This window comes from Symphodus melops, assembly GCF_947650265.1.
Source record: "Symphodus melops genome assembly, chromosome: 10".
Lineage (NCBI taxonomy): Eukaryota > Metazoa > Chordata > Actinopteri > Labriformes > Labridae > Symphodus > Symphodus melops.
In genome coordinates, this window is record NC_136700.1 from 9,214,604 (window position 1) to 9,239,394 (window position 24,791).

General features: G+C 37.9%; 4 protein-coding genes across 4 annotated transcripts; 2 read left to right on the forward strand and 2 right to left on the reverse strand.

Moving 5' to 3' along the window:
* Nucleotides 1-338: 338 nt before the first annotated feature.
* Nucleotides 339-4,595, forward strand: olfcu1 (olfactory receptor C family, u1; the record flags this gene model as incomplete). Its single annotated transcript, XM_079353202.1, has 11 exons — nt 339-343; nt 563-685; nt 889-1,363; nt 1,737-1,937; nt 2,036-2,509; nt 2,617-2,747; nt 2,926-3,022; nt 3,139-3,262; nt 3,396-3,868; nt 3,978-4,058; nt 4,231-4,595. 11 exons carry the CDS (start codon nt 339-341, stop codon nt 4,585-4,587), a joined length of 2,541 nt encoding a protein of 846 aa, XP_079209328.1. The 3' UTR covers nt 4,588-4,595.
* A 2,468-nt stretch (nt 4,596-7,063) lies between these two features.
* Nucleotides 7,064-10,398, forward strand: LOC306829986 (extracellular calcium-sensing receptor-like; the record flags this gene model as incomplete). The annotated part of the gene is made up of 6 exons (XM_079353203.1): nt 7,064-7,285; nt 7,841-8,392; nt 8,490-8,711; nt 9,192-9,315; nt 9,413-9,885; nt 9,976-10,398. 6 exons carry the CDS (start codon nt 7,064-7,066, stop codon nt 10,396-10,398), a joined length of 2,016 nt encoding a protein of 671 aa, XP_079209329.1.
* Nucleotides 10,399-12,482: 2,084 nt separating this feature from the next.
* On the reverse strand, nt 12,483-15,985 carry LOC306830667 (extracellular calcium-sensing receptor-like; the record flags this gene model as incomplete). Its single annotated transcript, XM_079354259.1, has 6 exons — nt 12,483-13,381; nt 13,951-14,074; nt 14,188-14,409; nt 14,530-15,348; nt 15,466-15,742; nt 15,867-15,985. The coding sequence occupies 6 exons, from the start codon at nt 15,983-15,985 to the stop codon at nt 12,483-12,485; spliced, it is 2,460 nt and encodes an 819-aa protein (XP_079210385.1).
* Nucleotides 15,986-17,708: 1,723 nt separating this feature from the next.
* On the reverse strand, nt 17,709-21,073 carry LOC306830664 (extracellular calcium-sensing receptor-like; the record flags this gene model as incomplete). The annotated part of the gene is made up of 6 exons (XM_079354256.1): nt 17,709-18,622; nt 18,741-18,864; nt 19,247-19,477; nt 19,564-20,367; nt 20,466-20,736; nt 20,871-21,073. 6 exons carry the CDS (start codon nt 21,071-21,073, stop codon nt 17,709-17,711), a joined length of 2,547 nt encoding a protein of 848 aa, XP_079210382.1.
* Nucleotides 21,074-24,791: the final 3,718 nt, after the last annotated feature.

Consider the following 24,791-nt stretch of genomic DNA (forward strand, 5'->3'; position numbering starts at 1 on the left):
AAATTAATCAATAGATTAATTTCTGACATTTTATTTTAATTCTCAGGGAAATATGATTATTTAATTAACTTAATGTCAAAACATCACAACTCAAATCCTTCTTATTAGTTGCCATGATTTTTTTAATTTAGAAGAAAGTATAGTAAAGTCAAAATCAAACATGGAGGAGTTAAAAATAGTTTTTCCTCTTTGTGTGTCTTTCCATGTGTGAAACATCATATCCTATCCTGTTTGCTTTTGATTGTGATTGGTTCAACTGCTGATGACTCACATGACTTTTGAAATGAGGCAAGCATCTGAGTTTTTAAACGATGAATTTCACAGGCTTTTCAGACACAATGGGGTTAGTATGGAGGACACTGCCTTCTCCCTTACTGTTTTTGTTGACATTATTTACTCTTCTTTTTCTGGTATTCTCTGATATTCCTTATAGTGTGAATGACAAGAAAGAACTATATTTCAAGAGAAGTGTGGTGAGAAAAGAGAGGTCTGTGTCAGTAACACAGAGAGGTTTGAATGATGTTGATTCTATCTCATCTCAGTGTGTGAAACTGACCTACAGTGAGCGTCCAGCCCTGCAGTCGGAAGGGGATGTTGTGATTGGAGCGCTTTTTCCTCTGCATTTTCTGGCCCCACAGCCACAACACAGCTACCAAAGAAAACCTCAGCTTACACCTTGCAGCGGGTGAGGGTATTCTTGATATCTTGTTTAGTCATACATTAAAAATGCAAAAAAATGACTGACCAATACACTCTTCCTTTAACTAGATTTAAATGTTGTTCATAATCTCTTGATATGGTCTGATTTCAGAATATTCTGTGATGTGATTCTCTCTATTTTATGATGAATTATGATCACTTCATATAACTATACTTGATTTTTGGCAGCTTTGACTACAGGGCATTCCGCTGGATGATGACTATGGTGTTTGCCATGGAGGAAATTAACAATAATTCAAGCCTGTTGCCAGGTGTTAAGCTAGGCTACAGGATCTTGGACAGTTGCGACAATGTGCACACCAGCCTGCAAGCGCTTTTCTCTTTAGTTGGACACTCCAAAGATATGCTCAGCTACATTGGTGCTCGGAGAGAGGGGGGAAAGACTACAGAAAAAAAGAGGCAGAAAATCATTTTAACCACAATGACGAAGAGAGACATTGAAATAAGTACAGAGAAGACAAAAAAGCTTGAAAACAACAGAAACGACAGAAAGGACAATGAGACCGCAGAGAGAATGTATGATGCAAAATCTGAAACGTCCGTGTGTCTGGCTGATTCCCCTGTGCCTGTTGTGATAGGCCTGGCGTCCTCTTCTCCTACAAGAGCTGTGGCTCAAACTCTTGGTCCTTTCAATATCCCATTGGTAAGAAGGGAATTAAAACAAATAATAATGATGCACAAAATCATAGATTTCATAGGCTGCCTTTCTTTCACAACACTGTTGTTTTTAAGTTTTTGTGTTGAGTCTTATCTCAGATGAAGTTCATGTGTCTCCCCATAGGTGAGCTATTTTGCAACTTGTACCTGCCTCACTGACAAACACATGTACCCGTCATTCTTGCGCACTGTCCCAAATGATCTCTTTCAAGTTAGAGGTCTTGTTCAGCTGGTCACATTCCTCGGTTGGCTCTGGGTGGGCACAATAGGTACCCCGGTAAGATACAGAGCTTTTAACCATCAATCAAAGTTGGTTAAACACATGAGCATAATTTACAAGTCTTTTCTCTATATTCCAGGATGACTACAGTCAATATGGTATCCAGGCTTTTTCTTATCAGTTTAAACAACAAGGTGGGTGTTTGGCATTTCATTTGACCATCCCCAAATCCCCCACAGCTGCTGAGATTCAAGAATTTGCAGACAACCTGCAGAGCTCAACCGCACAGGTAGTAGTGGTTTTTGCAACAGAGGGACAGTTGGTGGATTTGATTTTAGAAGTAAGTGCTCTGCAACTCAGTTAATGTACATACAAAAAGAGTAGATATCTGTTTGATTTCTCAACCTAACTTCATTTCTATCTGTTTTATTTTTCCAGTTGGCGGATAGAAATGTGACAGGGATCCAGTGGGTAGCGAGTGAGGCCTGGGTGACTGCTACCCTCCTGACGTCTCCACCCTTCCACCCTCTCCTAGAAGGCACACTCGGATTCTCCTTTCCTGGAGTCAGGATCCCTGGCTTGGAGGAATTCCTGTTAAATGTCCTCCCCTCTCCCAATCCTGGCATGGAAATGATCAACATGTTCTGGGAAGAGTTGTTTGGCTGTAGGCTAGAGTTTAAAGATGACAGATCTAAATACAATGAACGTGCAGGTGAAAAGCCTGTATGCAGTGGGTCAGAGGATCTGAGGTACACTGAAAGCAGTTACACTGATGTTTCTCAGGTCAGAATATCTTATAACGTGTATAAAGCTGTATATGTCATCGCCCATGCGCTGCACACATTAATGAACTGTGATTCTGAAGGAGAAAACAAGGGAACGTGTGAGAAACATACTTTTACCTCAAAGCAGGTACGATTAAGAACTATACAACTTGATATTTGAATTTTCTCTTATTTCTTATGTTGTGCATTGTTAAGCCTGATGGGTTTTTTTTTCTTCTTCCTCCTATATTACAGTTGCTTCATTATCTGAAGACAGTGAATTTCACCAACCAGTTTGATGACAACATCCATTTTGACTCCAGTGGAGAGCCAGTTCCTCTCTATGACATCATAAATTGGCAGAAAGACAACACAGGTGAAATCAGGTAGAATATACAATTTCAAGACACAGTAATAATAAAATGTCTAATGTATATGAAAAATGAATGAGAAGAAATTATGTATGATTTTTTGACATTTTAAGCATTCAGGGCATACAGTATATTACTTCTGTGACACATTCTGTATTATAGCCCTGTTGTTCAGTTGTTACATTGTGGTTAGATTTGTCAAGGTGGGGAGCTATGATGGTTCAGCTCCTTTGAGACAACAGTTGCAGCTTGAGCAGAACACCATTGTATGGACAAAAGGACAGTCACAGGTGGGTCAAATAAATAAATTAATATCTCTTCAATCTCTGTGATTCATCGCCTGTGATGAATGATCAAAATCCCTGTTATTTTTGCTTCTGGCATAATGAGTACACCTTTTTTTCAGGTGCCTATATCTCAGTGTAGTGCTCCATGTAGCCCTGGCAGCAGACAGGCCAGACGTGCAGGGGAGCCTCACTGCTGTTTTGATTGTTTGCCATGTGCAGAAGGAGAGTTCAGCAACCAAACTGGTATCATTTTTTTTTTTTGCATATTCCTTACTGTTTTTAGACATCATACTGTCAATACCACATACATATTGTACAGAGAGAAGCATTGTGTGTGAAGGGAAACATAGGGTGTGTCCACTTTCTTTCTCTAAAGGTTCCACTGTGTGCACTAAATGTCCTCAGTACTACTGGTCAGACAAAAACAAGGTCAAATGTGTGGCTGGGGTCGAAGATTTCCTGTCTTTTAATGACACCATGGGCATCATCCTGGTCGCACTCACACTTCTGGGTGTTGTCTCAACCACCATCATCACGACTGTCTTTCACAAGTTTCGTTTCACACCAATCGTCAAGGCCAACAACTCGGAGATAAGTTTTTTGCTTCTCGTGTCACTCAAGCTTTGCTTCTTGTGTTCTCTGGTGTTCATTGGCCAGCCCTCTGTATGGACATGTAGGCTGCGCCAGGCAGCATTTGGCATCAGCTTTGTCCTCTGTCTGTCCTGCCTCTTTGTTAAGACCATTGTGGTTCTTTTGGCCTTCCGTGCTAATCTACCTGGATCCAGGGCTCTGAAACAGTTTGGTCCCTCTCAACAGAGGACTCTGATCCTTTGCACCACAACTCCTCAGGTTGGAGGGCTGGATAATTTCCATTATCACCAACTTTAAAAATTACTTTTGACTATCTTAAGTTTGTTTTGCCTTTTAAAAAGAGTGTATCATTCTCTATTGGAAACAGGTTTGTCTCTGTGCTGGCTGGCTCTTGTGTGCACCTCCCTTCCCATTCAGAAACCCAACATATCAAGCTTCTACTGGCAAAGTAAGAAACACATTGTATTGCAATGTTTTTGTATATCATTACAGGACAACAAAGTCAGAAATGATTACATTTAACTAAACATAAGTACATGAAATGTGTTAATCCACAACGTAATGCAAACTATACATTTTGTTTTCTTAATTTGTTCTCTTGTATTGTTTAACACAATCAGATTGTGTTGGAGTGTAAGGAACCATGGCCTCCAGGATTTTATCTCGTCCTTGGCTACATCGGACTGTTGGCCTTCCTCTGCCTCCTCTTGGCATACCTCGGACGAAAACTGCCAGATACCTTCAATGAAGCAAAACTCATCACGTTCAGCATGCTTATCTTCTGGGCTGTGTGGATCTCTTTCATCCCAGCATATGTCAGCTCTCCTGGGAAGTTCACTGTAGCTGTTGAAGTATTTGCTATATTAGCCTCCAGTTTTGGACTGTTGTTATGTATATTTGTGCCTAAATGTTACATCATTTTACTGATGCCTGAAAAAAACATCAAGAAAGGCATTATAGGAAGATATCTAAGATGAACTGAACATTAATGCTGTATCTGGTTATTTGAAGCAGCTAACAAACAAGCGTTTTTATTTTGTAACTATGTGAAAATATTAAATAAAATGTCACATAAAACATGCTTCTGTATCTTGATTAAAAATGGCTGACTGAAACTAACCCCTCTAATAACAATTAGAAATCGGTGAAATGTGAACTCTTACCTCATTGTTTATGGTTGAAACATCCAAGAAGTGGCTGATTTTGACATGTTCAATATTGGGGCCTTAGGAAACCTGACAACGATAGATAGACAGACAGACAGACAGACAGACAGACAGACAGACAGACAGACAGAAAGGGCTGTCACATGATGAAAGGTTATTGATAGTGTTTATTTTTAAAATTTCAATAGTGAATTGCTATTAATCAGATTAAATAATTAATATGATTTTGCATATAAAATAAAAAATGGTCAGACACTGTACGGATTTGGGTAAACCAGTGTGGAACAAACAGTTAATAGAGTTGTTAGAGCTCGGACATCCTAACACTGAAGTCTAGGAACAACCTTTTGAAAGACTTTGGCCTCTTTGCTGCATGTCATCCCCCATCCTCTCTTCTCCAAACATTTTCTCTTTCTTTAGCTGTGGTTTCTTATTTAAGGCAAAAATGGACCAAAAACATAACTTTACAAAAACCCACAAAATGTAATCTTTATTGACAAGTAATACATTGTTTAGATTAATTTCTAGTTATTTAAAACATGTGAAAACATGTATCCATGAATTTAAATATTCTCTTATTATGAGGGTTTGAATCCAGTATAGTAAGAGGGATAGCAGGGATAGCAGAAGGAAATAAGATAAAAGGGGGAAAAAAAAGGTTTATCAGTAATGAATAGATCAAAAATGTCAGTAAATTACAGACTTTGCTAATACAGTGCGACAGCTGCATTAAACACTAATGTAATTCCCAAATTACCAAAGGCCCCCAAATTATAATAATCCCATGCTCATGGCTCTTGAACACAATAATCCACATTGATGCTTGAGTAAAGCCTCCGACTGACTGAAATTTGAGTAAATAATTTGATTTTCATCACCTGAGACCTGTCTTATTGAAACAGTTCTCCTATTTTAATGTGTGTCTTTATAGAAAGCTTTATTTACTTATATCTAAGCCCCGTACAGTGTTACTTATTATGATGTTACAAATATTGCTGGGCGTTCCCTTTGGAATGCATAGCAGTATATAAACCAGCTGTAACCTATCATTTATATCACATGAAAGGTCAGATACTGTGCCTTTGAAATATTCTGCATGACTGAATGACATGACTTAACTTGAACCAGCAATGCAGCTCTCTATCCTTTTTTTACTTTTTCTTTTTAAGGGAACCTCTGTTTCAGCTGCTGCTCTGGATGACTGTGTTTTCTTGGGGAAAGAAGAGAAAAACAGTCTATATGAAGATGGGGATGTAGTTATAGGGGGGTTGTTCCCCTTACACTACAGCTCTGTGTCCTCTGTTCCGACTTACAAAACAAAACCAACACCGTCTATGTACAAATAGTAGGTTACATTTTGGATTTATTTGACAGCACTAGGCTTGTGTGCAATGGACGGTATGGCATGTCCGTGTATTGTAATGTAAACTTTTTTCTGTTTGTTTGTTGTTTTAGTATACCTAAATATGTATGTTTTCAGATTAACTGCTTTTCAATTTTACACAGTTTCAGCTCTCGTGCCTTGCGCTGGATGCAGACCATGACATTTGCAATCACAGAAATAAATGAGCGCAGTGACCTTCTCCCACAGCTCAAGTTGGGTTTCCACATCCGTGACAGCTGTGATGACATACCTGTGTCTCTAAGAGCATCCTTGCTGCTGGTGAATGGCCAGCCAGAGAGAGGTTCAACAGTTGAGAATGTAAAAGGAAACAAAAATCCAGAAAAAATCCCTGGTTTTAATTTAGGCTGTTCTGGTGTACAAAGGACTGTGTCCTCAGTAATCATAGGTGATGCTGCCTCTGGAGTGTCGATGGCACTGTTAAGAAGCCTGGGTTCTTTCCATATTCCACTGGTGAGACTTTCTCCACTTTGAGCACTGTTGTTGAGATAATACCAGGGATATTTGCTTCTGCCTTGTTTGATTAGTCTTTTACAGTTCCTATATATTGTTGAGTTGTGAGTCATTGTTGCCCAGGGAAAATCCTTTTTCAACATGCCTTGCAAAAAAAAGAAAAGCCCCATTTAAAAGTCTTTGATTTTTTTCAGATAATTGCTTAAATGTTTTCTAACAAAGTATGATTGTTCTCATTATTTTAAAATGAAAGTACTATCTTTGCTTTGCATTCAATAAAACATGTTTCTCATGTTGGTTATCAAATTTAAAGTGCTTGTTTTTTAAAGGAAACAGGCGGTTAACTATTGTTTGTTTAAATACCAGGTGAGCTATTTTGCATCCTGCAGCTGCCTAAGTAACCAAAGGGAGTTCCCCACATTTATGCGCACAATGCCTAGTGATGCCTTCCAGATCAGAGCCCTCGCCCGGCTGGTGAGTTATTTTGGCTGGACGTGGGTGGGAGTCATCGGTGTGGAGTCAGAATACGCTCGCTTTGCCATTGAGCTCTTTCTGCAGGAATCAGTGCAGTACGGTGTGTGCGCTGCCTACACTCACTTTTACCCTGTAACCCTCAATCTGCAGGCTTTAGATGAGCTTCTGGATGTGATTCAGGTAAATGAGTCCATGTATATTACTCTGTTTGATTAATTGAGGCAATAGTTTGTGGCGTTGCAGTTAGTTCTAATCTATGGTTGGTCAGTATTAGAATGCTTGGCAATGAAATACAGTAAACTATATGCTGATACCATAACAAGAGTATCAAACAATATTGACACATTTTTTACAACAAATCTGAAACTTTTCAGACTGATACACTGGATTTTATTATTGTTTTATTTGTCAACAAATATTTATTTACATTGTTATTTATTTGTTTATTTGACATGGACATAGAGTAACATTGATGCAGTTATATTTAACAATGCATACGTCTAGATGCACAACTCTTGCTAATTTGCAATACCTGTTTCATCCCCCCGATAATGTGGCCATACGTGTGCTTATTCAGAAGTACTGCATTTAAACGCTATTGTCTTTCCAGGTGCTTTATTATGAATCATATTTCATGAAATATTAGAGAGCTCAACACACCATCACTTTATATAAGCTTTTAAAATAGCTTAAACATCATTAAATATTAACTTAACCCACATTTTCTCTCTTTAGATGGCATCCTCAAAAGTCATCATTAACTTTTCTGGTGAGTCAGAGCTGCAGGGTATTCTGGCAGCGGTCAAGCGCCGGAATATAACTGGTCTGCAGTGGATTGCCAGTGAGGCTTGGGCCACTGCCTCATCACTATGGGAAAAGTTTGGAGATCTCCTGATGGGAACACTGGGATTTGCAATCCGAAGAGCTGATGTGATTCCAGGGCTGAAACAGCACCTCACTAGTCTCAGAACACCATATATTCAGAAATCAGTCTTTTTAGCAGAGTTTTGGGAAGAGTTGTTTAACTGTCGGCTGAACGGGTCAGTGAACAGCCACTCTCATGGGGGTGATAACTACCTCGACAGATTGCCATGTAAAGGGACAGAGGATTTAAGTGAAGTTTACTCCCCTTATTCTGATGTGACACAGCTGAGAGTGTCCTTTAATGTTTACAAGGCGGTGTATCTGGTGGCCCATGCTTTGCATGATATGAGTGACTGCATCATAGGAAATGGGCCTTTTCTCAATGGCGCCTGCGCAGAACCGAAGAATTTTGAACCGTGGCAGGTGAGACTATACTGTAGGTTAAACATTTTTTTTCAGTAAATGTAAATAATGCATGATAGGTTTGTGTTTAGATAACATCTTTTCTGCCCCTCTTTAGCTCATCCACTACATGAAACAGGCTAACTTTTCTACACTAGGAGAGAAAATAAACTTTGACCAAAATGGTGACCCTATTGCTTATTATGATCTTTTGAACTGGCAAATGAGACCTGATGGCTCACTTCAATTGGTAAAAGTAGGTTTCTATGACGACTCCTTGCCTGCTGGACGCAGCCTGGTCATAAATAAATCCATGATTCGGTGGCCTGTTGGAAAGCAGGTGTGTTCTCTGCAAATGGGTTTGAGGCCATGTTCATCTCTTAGACTGCTGTATGTACTTTTGATCAATACATCAGTGAACTTGATTTTAATGGTGTGCAATTTGATTATATATATATAAAGTGTTACCAGAACAGCTTTCTCACACCCTTTTGGCAACAGATCAGGAAAAACTACTCTTACAGGAATGACAAGTTCTTTAACCAGAATAGAACCAGAATAGAATAAAGGGGAGAATTAACATGTAACATCTCTAATTTTACATTGCAATCTCTATTTTACAATAGATTAAAGAACTGTATTTATTGTTCAATGTAATTCATATGTAGATCATGCTGAAACTGGTTTGCATACCTTAATCTGTTATTCTGAAAAAAAAGGTGGATTAGTACTGTGTTTTTACAAAGCAGATGCAAAAGGCCTTCACTTAAATTTTGATTGATAACAGTGACTTTTTGAGTGGCTGAACTTTGCCTCTCAGGCTTCCCGGTCTGTATGCAGTGACAGCTGTCCTCCAGGTTTCCGTATCGCCAGGAGGAAGGGGGAACCCATCTGCTGTTTCGACTGTGTCCCTTGTGCTGAGGGCAAAATTAGTAACAAGACTGGTGTGTTGAGTTCTGTCTTTCTTGTGTCATCCAAAATGTACCTGCTTGTGATTAAATGGCACTTTTTTAAACTGTTTTCTTCTATCTCCATCTACAGATTCTTTAGAGTGCTCACACTGCTCAAATGACTCATGGCCCAATAGAGCCAGAGATCTCTGCCTCCCAAAGACTATTGAGTTCCTGTCTTACCATGAGTTGATGGGTATTGTGTTGTGTGTCATATCAGTTCTTGGAGCCTGTATCTCTCTTTCAATACTCGCCATATTCTTAACATACAAAGACACACCACTGGTTCGGGCCAACAACATGGAGTTGAGCTTCCTTCTCCTGGTATTTCTTGCTGTCTGTTTTCTTGTCAGCCTGCTGTTTATTGGCAAGCCCTCGGACTGGCTCTGCCGAATTAGATACCCAGCATTTGGGATCAGTTTTGCCCTCTGTATTTCATGCCTACTTGCCAAGACAGTGGTAGTCCTCATGGCTTTTAGGTCTACACTGCCAGGAAGTAATGTCATGAAGTGGTTTGGACCCAACCAGCAGAGAGCTAGTGTGCTTTTAGGCACAATTATCCAGGTAGAAACACTTCACTACTTCCCTTCTTTTTTTTTTTTTTTTAACTGTGACACTAATAAAAAATACATCCTGTTTTTTCTCTTCATTTAGGTAATAATCTGTTTTATCTGGATGCTCACTAATCCACCTTATGCTAACAACAACACAAATTACCACAGCTCTATCGTCATTATTGAGTGTGTTGCTGGTTCAGAGGTTGGCTTCTGGTGTGTTCTTGGATATATTGGCTTCCTGGCCTGCATGTGTTTTCTAACAGCATTTTTGGCTCGGAAACTGCCAGATAATTTCAACGAGGCTAAATTCATCACCTTCAGCATGTTGATATTCTTCGCTGTGTGGATTACTTTTATCCCAGTATATGTGAGCACAGCAGGGAAATACACAGTGTCTGTCCATATTTTTGCAATTTTAGCCTCAGCCTTCGCTCTTCTCTGTTGTATTTTTGCTCCAAAGTGCTATGTTATTATTCTGAAACCAGACAAAAACAGCAAGAAAAACATGTTGCAAAGATGAAAATTGCAATTTCATTAAAATTATATTAATGGATAAAAAAATCAATATTTGTAACAAAGCTTGTAAATGAAATATGTCTTACGTAGAATCATGCTTAATAAAATATATACCGTAAATTCCGTACTATTGAGCGCACCTGGATATAAGCCGCACCGGCTAAAAATAAGTAAATAAATGTATTTGTACATATATACGCCGCACTTGATTATAAGCCGCAGGTGTCCACGCTATAACAAGAGCTATTTACACAGACGTAGGCTACCGGTAACATCCGCAAATACTGTAGCGTCCGTACGGACGTTAAAGGACGACGAGAGCGTTCAAATAATAACTTAATAACCCGATCACTGTCGGCCGTGACCACGCCGTTTACAGCAGAGAGCAAAACCATAACTTGCCGTAACAATCCAACTCTCTCACCCAGCGTTCTCTCATACAGCCACTCAACACGTTCTCGCTGGTGCATTCACTGACTCTCCACATAATCGGAATTATGAACACATTATCAACTACTGACTTTACAACATGAACCGTTACAATACAAAGCCTAGCCGACGGTGTCTGTAACACGGCTGATGAAAAAGATGACCGTAATATATTTCACAAGAAAAAGTCCATCCATTCACTGCCTCAGAATTACTTCATTACTCACTTCCTCAGTCTCTGTTGTCGCTGTCAGTGTCATCTTAACGTGCAGCAGCTCTGTTAGCTTCTTTGACAGCCAGGTCGATCGCCTTTAACTTGAAAGCTGCATCATATGTATTTCTCCGTGTGTTTTCCATCATGAGGGTGCGTGCATGAAGCGCAAAATGACTGATATTAAGATCCGACGTGACGAAGTCAAATGTTTTTGCGGCAGAAGCTCATTGTCCCCCATAAAAAATCCATGCATTAGCCGCACCGGAGTAGAAGCCGCAGTGCTCGAAGTGTGAGAAAAAAGTAGCGGCTTATAGTCCGGAATTTACGGTAATAAAATATAATAAAAATGCTAAAATGCTAACTGTTTTATGTCAGTTTGTGTTTTGATAATTTAACATTTTCTAAATGTGTTCGTTAGATTATTAAACCATACATGTTTAATTTGATTTTTTGTTACAATTACTGATGTACAGCATTGTGCCTATTCTTCAACATACCAACACAGATAGTTCAGTTCACATAGATCAAACAAATGTAGCAGCAAACATTTTTGGAATGGTAAAATGTATAATTTATATAAAATGTACTATTAAAACACATTTAAGATTTTGTGTTTGTACAGGTAGAAGTTGATTAAGTTGAGCAAATAAGATTATATGTTGATAAACATTTACATTGTTGGAAGTCTGGTTCAACTTATTTTATTTGGTTTGTCCTGAATTCCTGTTTTATGGTTCAATAAAATCATTGTGTGTAAAAGATGTGGATCATTCTTGTGTTTCCAAAGTTTGAACTTGGAAAATGAGTAGAATGTTTAAGAATGTATTCAAGAGGATTTTATTTTTAAATACTTTTACAAGCCTAGATCCTCAATGATTAGAGAAAAGTTGAAACATAGCAAAGTGAGAGACCATCAACTGTATGCAGGTTTTTTTTTTTTTTTTTAACTCTAGTTCAGTCTCTATGACATGAAGACAAAATACAAAAACTGAAAAAGCTGAACTGCACTAAAAAGACTTCTTCTACAATGTACTTTCAAGTCAAAAGGTTCCTAACCATGTGGAGCACTTGATGATTTTATTTCAAAACTTAAGTTTATGATAACATTCCATAAATAGCAACACAAAACAGTGAATAACTTTTGAAATGACTTTAGATTTATTTTCCAACTCATATTACAATCACAATATACAATAAGTACAGTACCTATCTTTTGTTCATAACTTATGGACTCTGCATTCAGTAATGCAATCATTTCCATCCACAGTACCCTATTTAAGATACTTATTGTGTATCGTTGATGTGACCAGATGTAGAAAACGTTTTTAGCATATTTTTTTCAAAAAAAAAAAAAAACCTTCCTAAGTTTTTCCCTTTTATAATATTATTCTACCTCTCATATATAAAGTTAAACATCACAGACGGATTTTCTTTATGATGTTTATTTACAGTTTTCCCATGACATGTTTCTTGGTATTTTTCTCTGGCTGAATAAATATTATGTAACATTTAGGTGCAAAAATGCTTATTAATAAGCCAAAGGCTGAGGACAATATTGCAAATATTTCCACAGCCACAGTGAACTTTCCAGGAGAGCTGACATATGCTGGGATAAAAGTCACCCAGACTGCACAGAATATCAGCATGCTGAAGGTGATGAATTTAGCTTCATTAAAGTTATCTGGCAGCTTTCTTGCTAGAAAAGCCAGAACCAGACATATTACTGCCAGAATCCCTATGTACCCCAGCACTGCATAGAAAGCAGCCTCAGAGCCTGTGTTACACTCTAACACAATCTTCTTATTGCTGTATCTTAAAACCATGTCTGGGAAAGGTGGCGTTAATTTCAACCACAACGCACATATCACTATCTGTATCAAAGTGCAGGAGCATACTATTATCCTTTGCTGTGCAGGACCAAACTTTTCTGCTACTTTCTTTCCAGGGAATGTGGCCTTGAAAGCTGTGACGACAACAATAGTTTTTCCCAAGACACAGGATATACAAAGTGCAAATGTCACACCAAAAGTTGTATGTCGCAGCATGCATGTCCAGACTGTGGGTCTGCCGATAAAAGTTAGGGGACAGAGAAAACACAAATAAAGAGAAAAAAGGAGGAAACAGCTGAGCTCAGAGTTGCTGGCCTTTATGACAGGAGTTTCTCTGTAGTGGATGAAGACCATCATTGTTGCCAGAGACAGGGTAGCCCCTAGAAGTGATACAAGTGTTAGAGCTATTCCCATTGGCTCATTATATGCCAGGAACTCAATGGTTTTAGGAATACACTCGTCTTTCCTCTCATTGGACCAGTATTTCTCAGGACAGGCTGTGCAGTCGGCTGCACCTGTTGACATAAGCAGAGAGAATCAGTATGGACGTTTAAAAAAAAAAAGTAAAAGATATGTTCAATTAAAAAAAAAAACTGTATTTCAAAGCCAGAGACTCAACGTGCAGTCTGATTATGTTTGACAGTCGTCTATATAATTCAATAACACTACTCAATCAAAGAAAAAAACCTTACATTTTACATTAAGCTCTTCACTGTTTTGAGGTGTAGTTTCTCTTCTAAAAGCATTAAACCATTCATTCTCAACTGGTGGGTCAGGACCAGAAAGTGGGTCATGGAGGTGTTCTTAATGGGTAGTGAATGTGTGCTTGGAAAATAATTTCTGTGAAGTGCTTTTTAAACGTTTTGGGTTTTTTTCCTAGACAAGTTGAGAACCACTGTACTTAACCAAAGCACTGAGGTTATTTGACCAAGAAACCCCAACCCTAGTTCCCAAAGTTCTATGTTTTCCCTTAAAGGCCGTACGCAGCTATTATACTGACAAATAGTTCAACCAAGCAGATCGACACATACACAAACACATCATCATTAACCTTCGTAGTATGTCATTTAAAGGATTTTGAAACCTGTTTCATTGGCTATGGTTCCATCAGCGCAGGGTATACAGTCAAAACAGCAGGTTGGTTTTCCTTTTATTTGGGCTTTTCTGGTTCCTACTGAACAAACTTTAGAGCACACAGATATTGGAACCTGGGAGAAAAAGGTAGAAACTGTGCAATTATCATGGAGAAATATTCATCTAATCAAATTCTCAAACTCTGTAAAACACAATTAACGAGTTTTATGAAAAATATAGTAATTACCATTTTACCTGTCTTCCACACAATGTCTTTGTCCTCGATGCTCAGTTTATAATTACCGTTTGCAGCAGAAGCAAATTGACCCACTGTGACGTGTTGCACCTTCTCATCTCTAAGCTGCCAGTTAATAATATCATAAGAAGCAGGGGGGTCCCCATTGTTATCAAAAAAGACATCATCTCCAAATTGATTCTGAAAATTCACTCGTCGTAAGTGAGCAGTGACCTGAAGAGAAAGCAGACCATTTAGTTTATATGTATACAATTATTTTTGTGTAAAAATATGCTGACCGTTTATTTTTAGACAATTGGAGACGTGGTGGATTTTAATGACAGTATTTCTCACCTCTTTGGGTTTAATCTCTGATAAATTCAAACATGGGCCCATTGTTTTTCCTCCAACTGGTTGGCAGAATACCAGCTGATGTAGGGCATGAGCAATGGCATAGACTGCTTTATACACATTATAAGACACTCTGAGTTGTGTGACATTGAAGAACACATCCTGGGATTTGATTAATGTCTCATTCCCTGTGCATACTTCATGCGTTGCCTTAGTGCGCTCCGTGAGTGAGACAGGTCTACAGCCCAACATAATCTCCCAGAAGTCTTTTACAAATGCTGCATTAAGGTCAGTATAGGGGCTAATGTGTGTAAGAAATGGTTTTAGTTTTGGAATAGCCATTTTTTTCACAACAAACCCCAGGGCTCCGCCAAAAGCTTGGTACATTTCTGGTGTTGAAGGTCGAGCTGCTGTAATCCAGGCCTCACTAGCAATCCACTGAATTCCTGTAATGTTCTGTTTCACGACCTCTTTCATCAAAGGAAAAAAGTCACCCTCTGGGACAAACGCAAGGATGACCTTGACAGATGACTGCTTGATCATTTCCACAACATCCAGAATTTTATCCATGCTGTATGTACGTAAAATTGTCCCGACGAATGCAATACAAACCCCTTGCTTTTTAACCTCATCAGTAAAAGCTTGGATCCCATTCCTGCCATACTCATTGTCTGACTGTATTGCCCCGATCCACTGCCAGCCAAAACGTTTGACTAGTGTTGCCAAAGCTTTTGCTTGAAAGTAGTCGCTGGGGATTGTCCGAAAAAACGTGGGATATTTGGTTTTATCACTCAGGCAGGCACATGTCGAGAAGTAACTTACCTGTCAAAAGAACAGCAAAAAGTGGTCTGAAGAAACACCAAACAAAAAATCACTACAAAAGTAACAGATACAAAAAAATACATTAGCATAATTTAATATTGCATTTTACTCTCTTACTATCGGCACTTGAAATGGTCCAAGAGCTCCAGCAACAGCTAAAGATTGAGTCGATCCTGACTCTGCTATTAAGGCAGATATAGCTGGAGGACAAGGTGAAGTCTCCTCCAATCTGCTTGTCAGTGTCAGTGCAGCACGCAAAGTATTTGTAGGCGATGCACAAGAGTCAAGGATTCTATAACCAAGAGATATATTTGGCAGGAGAGCAGGATCATTGTTGATTTCTTCAATTGCAAATATCATCACTTGGGTCCACCGAAAAGGACGCAGGTCAAATCTAAAAAAAAGCATTTTTAATTAAAAGAGGTGGTTAAGTTTTACACACATAACACATTTAATTGAAAGTTGTTAGCAGAGAGTAATGTATGAAATGTATAAAAGCCAGATGTATAAAAACTCACCCCATGCATTGAACTCCAGCTGGCTTGCTCTTGAACATTAAGGTACTGCTTATCTCTTTATTGAAAATCGGGAAGATTCCACCGATCATTATGTCCCCCTGCTTTAACAAACTTGGCATGTTAAATCTTCCTATCAATTCACAGCCAGAAACTATGTTGAAGTACAGGACAAATAGTGTAAAAATCATGGCTCTCTGCAGCTCATGCGTGTGCTTGGCATGTTTTGAAAGACATGAGAGCACAGCTCTTTAAACAACTTTGAAACTTCTATGCCGGCAGATGTGTAGCTCACAGAAGTTGGTTTATTTCCCTCAGGACAAAACAATTGTAGAATGACAAGATTTTAACAACAGGGAAAGGATATTTCCTCAGATAGGATACACAGTACACCACTCAATGTCCATTTGATTTATCAGGAAGATTTTCTTCTTTCTGTAATTGTATACATGTTTCATCTTGAATAGTAAAAAAATATCATGGTTTGGTTTCTTGTTTCTATACTTTGCTATCTATCTATCTGTCTGTCCACCCGTCATGTATTTGCTTATTTGTGCTTGAATGGGTTTTGCTGATAATAGGTAAATCTAGTTTCATTGTGTGTTTGTTTTGTTTTGTTTCATAATTTAGTATTGAAAACATAACTGCAATTGTATAAAATCAATTTTATCTGTTGTAAAAAAAAAAAGCCAGGAAGAGGCTGCAGTAGCTCAGTCTGTGGGGAGTTGTCTGTAGGGATTGGAAAGATTGCCAGTTAAGTTTCTGAGCACTGTCAAGGTGCCCTTAAGCACAGCAATGGAACACCCATGTGTATTAGTCTGTTTGTGTGTAACATGTTCAACATAGTGTAAAACTGAATTTGTCCATGAGGGATTCATACAGTCAATCGTCTTCTTCTAAGAATGGGAAGTGTGACAATAATTAATTAAGGTAACACACTGATACGAGTGTAAAGGTCTTTTTTTTGGAGCAGATACAGTTTGTGTCCCCCATTGGAAAGATTGGTTCAATGTTATTGTCATCTTAGCATTTTAATGCCAGCGTAGATATTTTATACTTTATTGCAACGGATTAGAACAGAGTGTCTAATTGGTCAACATTAAAAATCCAATTTGCTTCTCATGATCTATTACCCAAGCAATCTAGATTTCAATTTTCATACAAGCCAAAGTGAGGCATTGTTTTCAACATCTCTATGTGTGGGCACAAGTAATGGCAAAAATAGGTATTGCAGATGCATTGAAAAAGACATCTCCTATAAATAGTTCAAACACTGACATCTGCTGGGCAACACTTGTTTTCATGCTAATGAAAGGATGGGGAGAGTAGCCTTGTGAAGCAAAGAATCAAATCAAACCTAACAGTGTGAACATATGTTTGACTTTCTCATACAAGCAACTTATCAACATTTTGGGCCCACATATTTTAGTTATGATCATTTTTATTTTTATGAACCTGCTTTTTCAATGGACATCGTTACAGTTAAGCTGCTTTTGATAGTGAATGAAATGCTTTGTGTTTTCTAACTGGTTTAAATGGTTTCTTGTATAACCTATAGAAAATGGAAGTTTCCCAATAAACAAATTATGTTGAAAGGTTTTGGTTGACAGTTTTTATTACTTTACAGAATCCAACTGTGAGAAAAACATGAATACAATGGTTCTATATAACAATGGACAAAAGCTTGATTTACTGTTTTTTTTTTAGCTTTCTTCAAAACCTAACTTTAGACAAAAGAGTGAATAAGAATGTCTTGCGTTTTTGTCATGGAGGTTTAGGGTTGTCATGGTATGCTAATTGGTTTCAAACTAAGGCTAGTTGTTTTACAGAATGCCGGATCATAAATTAAAGACTTCTTGTTGGTATTTTTGCCATGAGATGTTTTTTTGAGTTTCGTTCTGGCCTAAAGATTATTATATAGCATTTTGGTACAAAAATGCATATCAGCAAACCAAAACTGGAAGCCAGAATGGCAAATATCTCAACAGCTACAGTGAATTTCCCAGGAGAGCTGACATACGCTGGGATAAAGGTGATCCAGACTGCACAAAAAATCAACATGCTGAACGTGATCAGTTTGGCCTCATTAAAGCTGTCTGGAAGCTTCCTGGCAAGAAAGGCAAGTACGAAACACAAAAGAGCAAGAAGTCCAATGTAACTTAACACAGCCCAAAATCCAATTGCTGAACCCAAAGCACACTCTAAGATTATCTTTTCTTTGTAGTACTTCACATTCTTCCTTGGGAATGGAGGGTTGATCGTTAACCAGAGTATACAAATCAAAACCTGAATGAGGGTGAAAGTTAGAACACTGAGCCTTTGCTGTGTAGGACCAAACCATTTCATGACTTTGCTCCCTGGAAGCGTTGCCCTGAAGGCCATTAGAACTACTACAGTTTTACCCAGAACACAGGAAATACAGAGAACAAAGGTGATCCCAAAAGCTGTGTGTCGCAGCATACAGGACCACTCAGAGGGCCGGCCTATAAATGTCAGAGAACACAGGAAGCATAAAGTCAAAGAGAAGAGCAGCAGGAAGCTCAGCTCAGAGTTGTTTGCTTTTACAATAGGAGTCTCTTTATGAGTCAAAAAAATTATTGATGTCAGAAGAGACAAAAATACACCAACACAGCCTAATCCTGTCAAAAGGGAGCCCATGATCTCTTTGTAAGACAGGTATTCAGTGGGTTTTGGAAGACATTGATCTTTCTCTTCATTTGGCCAAAACTCAGGAGGACAAATTGAACACTCTGGAGAATCTGTAGAATAGGTGAAATCAAGCAGAAATACATTAACTTCAAATCAACAAAACACAATCACAAAGTTCTGTTATAAGTCTTTCATATATCTTTAATTGATTAGGACAGCCTGACTGACTTGTTTGGTTACTTATTGTTCCTTCAGGGCACTCAAAGCAGTCAAAGCAGCACACCGGCTTAAACTTGTTAATGGCCTTACGAGTCCCTGATGGGCAAGGTTCTCTGCAGACTGACCTTATAACCTGATTCAGAAAAACACAGTATATTCACAATGTTCAATTAACAAGTTTTGTATTCATCTTGCATCATTGCAATAAAGACATTCCTATGAAACAAGTATTGCAGGTAAGCTGCTAACAGGAAAATAAATAGTATTTATATTAAATGGCATTTTGTAAAATTTAAAGACTACAGTACTTCTTTATCCTGTTTAAGGAATGTCCCCCTGTTGTCTTCAGGGATTCTCACAAAAACACATCACCTGTGATGACCACCTATAGGACCCACATTAGTATCCCTGCAGGGGTCAGTATTTTATAATTCATTCAAATTAAATGGTGCCTACCTGGATACCTCTAAAATTAGAGAGCCTGGGTTACACAAGCAACATTTATTTCAATTTACCTTATTAGTGTCTCCTCCCCAGACTATCATGTTGCTGTCTTTGAGTTTGAATTTTTCCCCTTCTGGAAAAGAGGTATCATATTGACCAATATGTACAATATTAACAGATCCATCATCTTTCATCTGCCAGTTAACCAAGTCATACTGGACAACTGAGTCTCCATTTTCATCAAAGAAAACCTTGGCTCCATTGGGTGTCGTAAAGTTCACATATGTTATGTGTTCCAACAACTATAGAGAGACAAATTGCCACATTTTAGGAAACATACAGGTAAGCAAAAGGCAAAAAATATGCACACAACACATTTAGTACTTACTAGCTTTGGCTGAACATTGTTTTTGTTTACACAGGGCTTTCCTGTAAAAGGATTTGAGCCATTTCTGCATTGTAGTAGGGCATGGAGTGCATATGCCACCAAGTACACAGCTTTGTACATGTTATTCTCAGATCTGAATTTTGTCACATCTGTGTAGTCACTGGGGACAGCCCTGAGATCCTCTGTGCCAGTACATGAAGTAGAGGCATTAGATGGAGAAAAGCTGCAGTCAAAAAATTTCTCCCAGAAAGCTTTCAATATATCACTCTGAGGCTCATCAGAAGGTTTCAAACTTAGTAAGAATTCAGCAAGACCTGGTATGGGTGTTTCAGGGAGGGCAAAACCCATTGCCCCTTGTAAAATGTTTTTCCTCTCCACAGAGGCCATGTGTTCTTGCATGATCCAAGACTCACTACCAACCCACTGCTTTCCAGAAATGTTATAGTTTTCTATCTTTGACAGGAACAATTTTGTGTAAAAAAAGGACATAAACAACAGGACCACTTTTGATGAGGATTTTCTTAGTGATTCCACAATAGCAGACATATATGTGGTAGAGGTCTTAGAGAAGCGCTTTATGTATTCCACACATATGCCCTCTTTCTTTGCTTCCTTGGTGAATTCAGCTGCCCCTGTCTCAGCATACAAACCTACAGAGTAAATTACCCCCACCCAGCGCCAATCAAAGTGTTTCATAAGCTGCACCAATGCAATTATTTGGAAACGGTCACTTGGCACAGTTCTGAAGAACGTTGGGAATGACCTTTTGTCACTCAAACAAGCGCAGGTTGAAAGATGGCTCACCTTTCAAAAAACAGAACAAAACAATATAAAAGCTCAGTTCACAAAATTAAGATCCATTTTTTTAAACAAGAACAAATATGTTCAGTATTTCTGATCACCTGTGGAATGGACATTGGGCTCAGTATGCTGTTAATGCCTTCACTTACTCCAGAAGATGAATGACCTAAGAGAGCCTGTATCTGAGCACTGCAGCCATTTGAATCCTCTCGTGTTACAGCTTCTATGGCTGCTCGTATCAAGTTTTCAGTCCCACAGCCATTGAAAAGTCTATAGCCCAGACTTACTCCAGGAAGGAGCTCAGTATCTCTGTTGATCTCCTCAACAGTAAACATCACTATGCGGGCAAACTTCAGCTCCCTGTCATTTAACCTAGAAACACAATGTTTATTCATTACCAATAAACCAGGCATCATAGACAAAAAATTTGCAAACACATCAGATAAGAATACATTACATGTGGTCAAAACATTGCAAACGGATTTCATTCTTACAGTACAACTTACTTTGTGCAGAATGACTCTGGAATCTTTTGGTAGCCATTGTCTATAAGTTTGCGCGTACTAGTCATAGAGAAAACTCCTCCAATATAAAGATCCCCTTCTTTAGAAAATTCCATAAACCCTGTCTTCCCAATCACTTTGCATGTTTGATTCTCCGACTTTGTTCCTGCCGACAGAATTAGTAACACAACTACGATCCAACCCATCCTGAGCCACCCTCTCCTTCAATGAAACAAATCTGACATGAAAGCTGACCTTTATAGATTTTTGTTAACCATAAGAGAAATATTGCCAGCCAATATGAGCACACATCAATTCTCAAAAGAGTATGAGCTTGACAAAACATGACTCCTCAATTACTCAGTTCAAGTTAAAAAAATAAAAAAAAACTTACTAAAAAAACTTCTTACAGGAGCTTTATACATATTGTTGTTCATTCTTAAAGCTTATCTCACTCAACTGGATACAAACTTCTGTGATGGTCATTTGAAATGTAATAAATATATTAACAATTACTGTAAATGTCTATAATTTTCAACAATATGAACGTTGACTTAAAAATATTTTTGATCCACTTTGATGAGATGTTTATTTTAACAATCAAATGTATAGCTTCACTCTGGTTATTGAATTTATATATAATTGTGGAAGAAGGGAACACTAAAAGTATCTTTCTTCTAAAACATGTTTAAAATGTGTTGAAGTGTATTAATCACCTTTGGTGTTTTACAAAATAAATTATTTTTTAAGGAGAAATAGTACACATGACACATTTCCTTTTTAAAAAGTCATCTTTAATAAACTTACATAAGTTACATACACAAGAAGAGCGCTGCTGTCTGTGCAGGTTCTCAGTCATCCAGGACCAAGTCCACGCTTGGTCAGTTAAAGATTTAAAGACCTTTCACCTCTCCTCCCAAAGAAGCCTTTCAGAGGAGAGGTGAAACGTGAAAGAGCTCTGTTCAAGTTAAGTTGGGAGGGGGATGATGAAGAATATTACAACACAAAAAAACTTATTTGCATCCACATTTTTCCCATTATATTCAAAATGTGCAATGTTTTGTTCATATTATGTGCTGATCCTAATAACCAGTACATACTTTGTAGGGAACATTGAAATCCGTAGACTGGTTAACAGTTGCACATTTAGAAGAACACTCAAAAAATGTAGATTTAATAGGATGGATTTCACCAAACTTGAAAGTGAAATAAAAATATAGCACACAGTTGCAAGTTGCTCTACCTGCCCTATTATAGACCAACATTTTAATGCCGATCCCACACTTTCCTCAACAGGTAAGTCTTCAAACCACGTTTTGACAAACTTGTTGACAACCAGGGGGCCGACAATTAACCAGATGCAAGACACAATAGTAGGCACAACCCTAAATTGCTGGTGCGTGTTACCACACAGTTTAATGACACTAAAAGCAGTCCTGTAAGCAATTATAACCTGTAGAGTTTTCCCCAGAGCACAAGAAAGGGAGATGACAAAAGATATCCCAATACAAATCCGGGACCACTCAGAGAACTGGTGGATGGTGGCTGATGATGAAAAAGAGTGCAAAGTCATGGGAAAAAGCCTCATCACTGTGGAGGTATTAGCATGTGCAGGACTGATTCTATTTGGGGATATTTTTAGTGTTTTTATGTGGAGTCCAACCACCAACACAGCTACCAGAACAAATCTGGAAATCCAACTGCTAGCTTCTGTGGGCTGCAGAATCTCCATCCGGGTACATTTTACATCATCTGAAGAGACAAAAAGAGATGCATATGAATGTGATAAAATATGGCAATTTGTAAATAAAATTAAGTATGAATAGCAATACATGATACCTGTATTTTGTTTTGGGATATTACCAGCTTGTGTCAGATAGCCTTCTTTCAGGCTATGCGTTGCATAGAAACTTGATGGGATCTGTGGACATGATGATATGAGAATCTGTTACCTCACACTGATCACACAAATGTTGACCATTCATAAAGTATAATATACTCTGATGATATAATCTGATCAGTCAGTCTTTCCTATACCATTTCTATAGTGTTATTATTGCATTTTATTTACAGTAAACAAAATTTGTGTATACTGTAATATTGTATACTGTATATACATCCACATTCATTGTATATAAATCCACATTGATTATATAAACAGAAACAATACAATGTTTCAGAGTGGTTGAATAAAACAAGGAAAATGACCTTGGAGAGAGGAGCCTTAGAATTTATAAGACTGGATGAGGTACAGATATTTCTGTAGTTCGAATGCGTGCTGTGATTGTCAGTCTTTACCTGCATAAAAATAAATTACACATAAATACAACTGTTATTAATTTCTTATAAACTGTACTGCACTGCTTTGATTTCAGCTTTTACTTAATTTTAACACAAAAGAAATTAAAAAAAAAAAAATCATCAAATTCCTATTCAAATCACATCTTGCACTCACCTCTGAAATTACTTGAATAGAGTTTCTCATCGACAAACAACACAACAACAATTTCTGGATTTTACACTTTGGTGTAAAATTGGTGTTCTGCATGTCTCCACTCTCTGTGTTCTTCAACCTTTGCAACATGTTCATACAGCCATAGAGCACACTATTCACAAAGGGAAAGAGAGTACAGTCTTGTTTAACCTTGTTTTGATGATTAAAAAAAATAATCTTTAAGGCAGCACTCCTTTTAGGAGATCTCATCAGAAAAGGTTGCATTGATCACAATTTTTAAACACTGATTAACATAAATTGAACATGATCTTAACATTGTATCCAAACAGTTACAATTAAAAAGCAAGATTTAATTTTCAAATAAAACAAGAAAAACAAGCCATCTGTGAGACTATTACATGGTGTGTAATTACACTAAATCGTCATCAAGTCTAAAATTCAGACTGGATCCCCGCTGAGGTAATCATTTAATTAGAAGCTAATTGCTGTCAAGTGTGTGAGCCACACTGGGGTATCCAGTTCTCAAAAAAACAAACAAACAAAAAAAACAGTTAAATGAGTGAGACACAAGTAGCGACAATGAAAAACAAACTAAAAATATAATAACTGAAAATATAATATCAATTTACTCACCTCGCACATGTCTGTGTTAGTTTTGTTTTGTCATGAATAACAAGATCTGTGTATGTTGCACTTGAGATGCAGTGCTTTGGTTCTTCATCATGCCCATACTGACCAACTTCAGTGCACTTGTCCCATCTGAGACATGAGCGAGACGACACCATCCAACTGAAGAGGATGAAGAAGGTATATGTGACTGCTGTCATCTCAGAGTCTTGCCTTTAGCACTGGCACTGGTCTCGGAAAGATGTGTTTTATAGCTTTCCTGTCTGCTACTTAAGAGTTGTAACTGGCAATTTAGTGGGCCATCCTCTGAGGTATATGCACACTTTTTTTGTGTAAGACCCTGAGGAAGGGTTAATCTGACAAGATTACCCATTTTCCAATAAGAATAAAACTTAGGCTCAAATTGTTTTCTGAAGGCAACTAAGATCCACTTTTGATAAGTAATTTAGAAAAAAAGGTCATTTAAAATAAGTCAAGTCAACTTTATTTATATACTGTAGATCAATTCAAGTGTAGACTTAATGTGCTACAAACACAAAACTAATAGGCATAAAAGAACCATAATTATCATAGATAACAATGAAAGGGTTTAATGTTGGAAAAAAACCCATTTCAAATGGGATAAGAAAAGTTTAAAATACAATAAAAGTTTTAGCAATAAATCACCGACAGGAATCCTAACCAAAATCTTGTGACAAACAATGCTTTTTTAGGACATTATTTTGATGCCGTAAGGTGCACTGTCTAAAGAATGCAGCACAAAGTGATATGGGGCATGTTTGACTACATTTTGTTCGTTTCACGATGCACAACATGGGAACAGAGCCGGGCCCTGTAGGCAA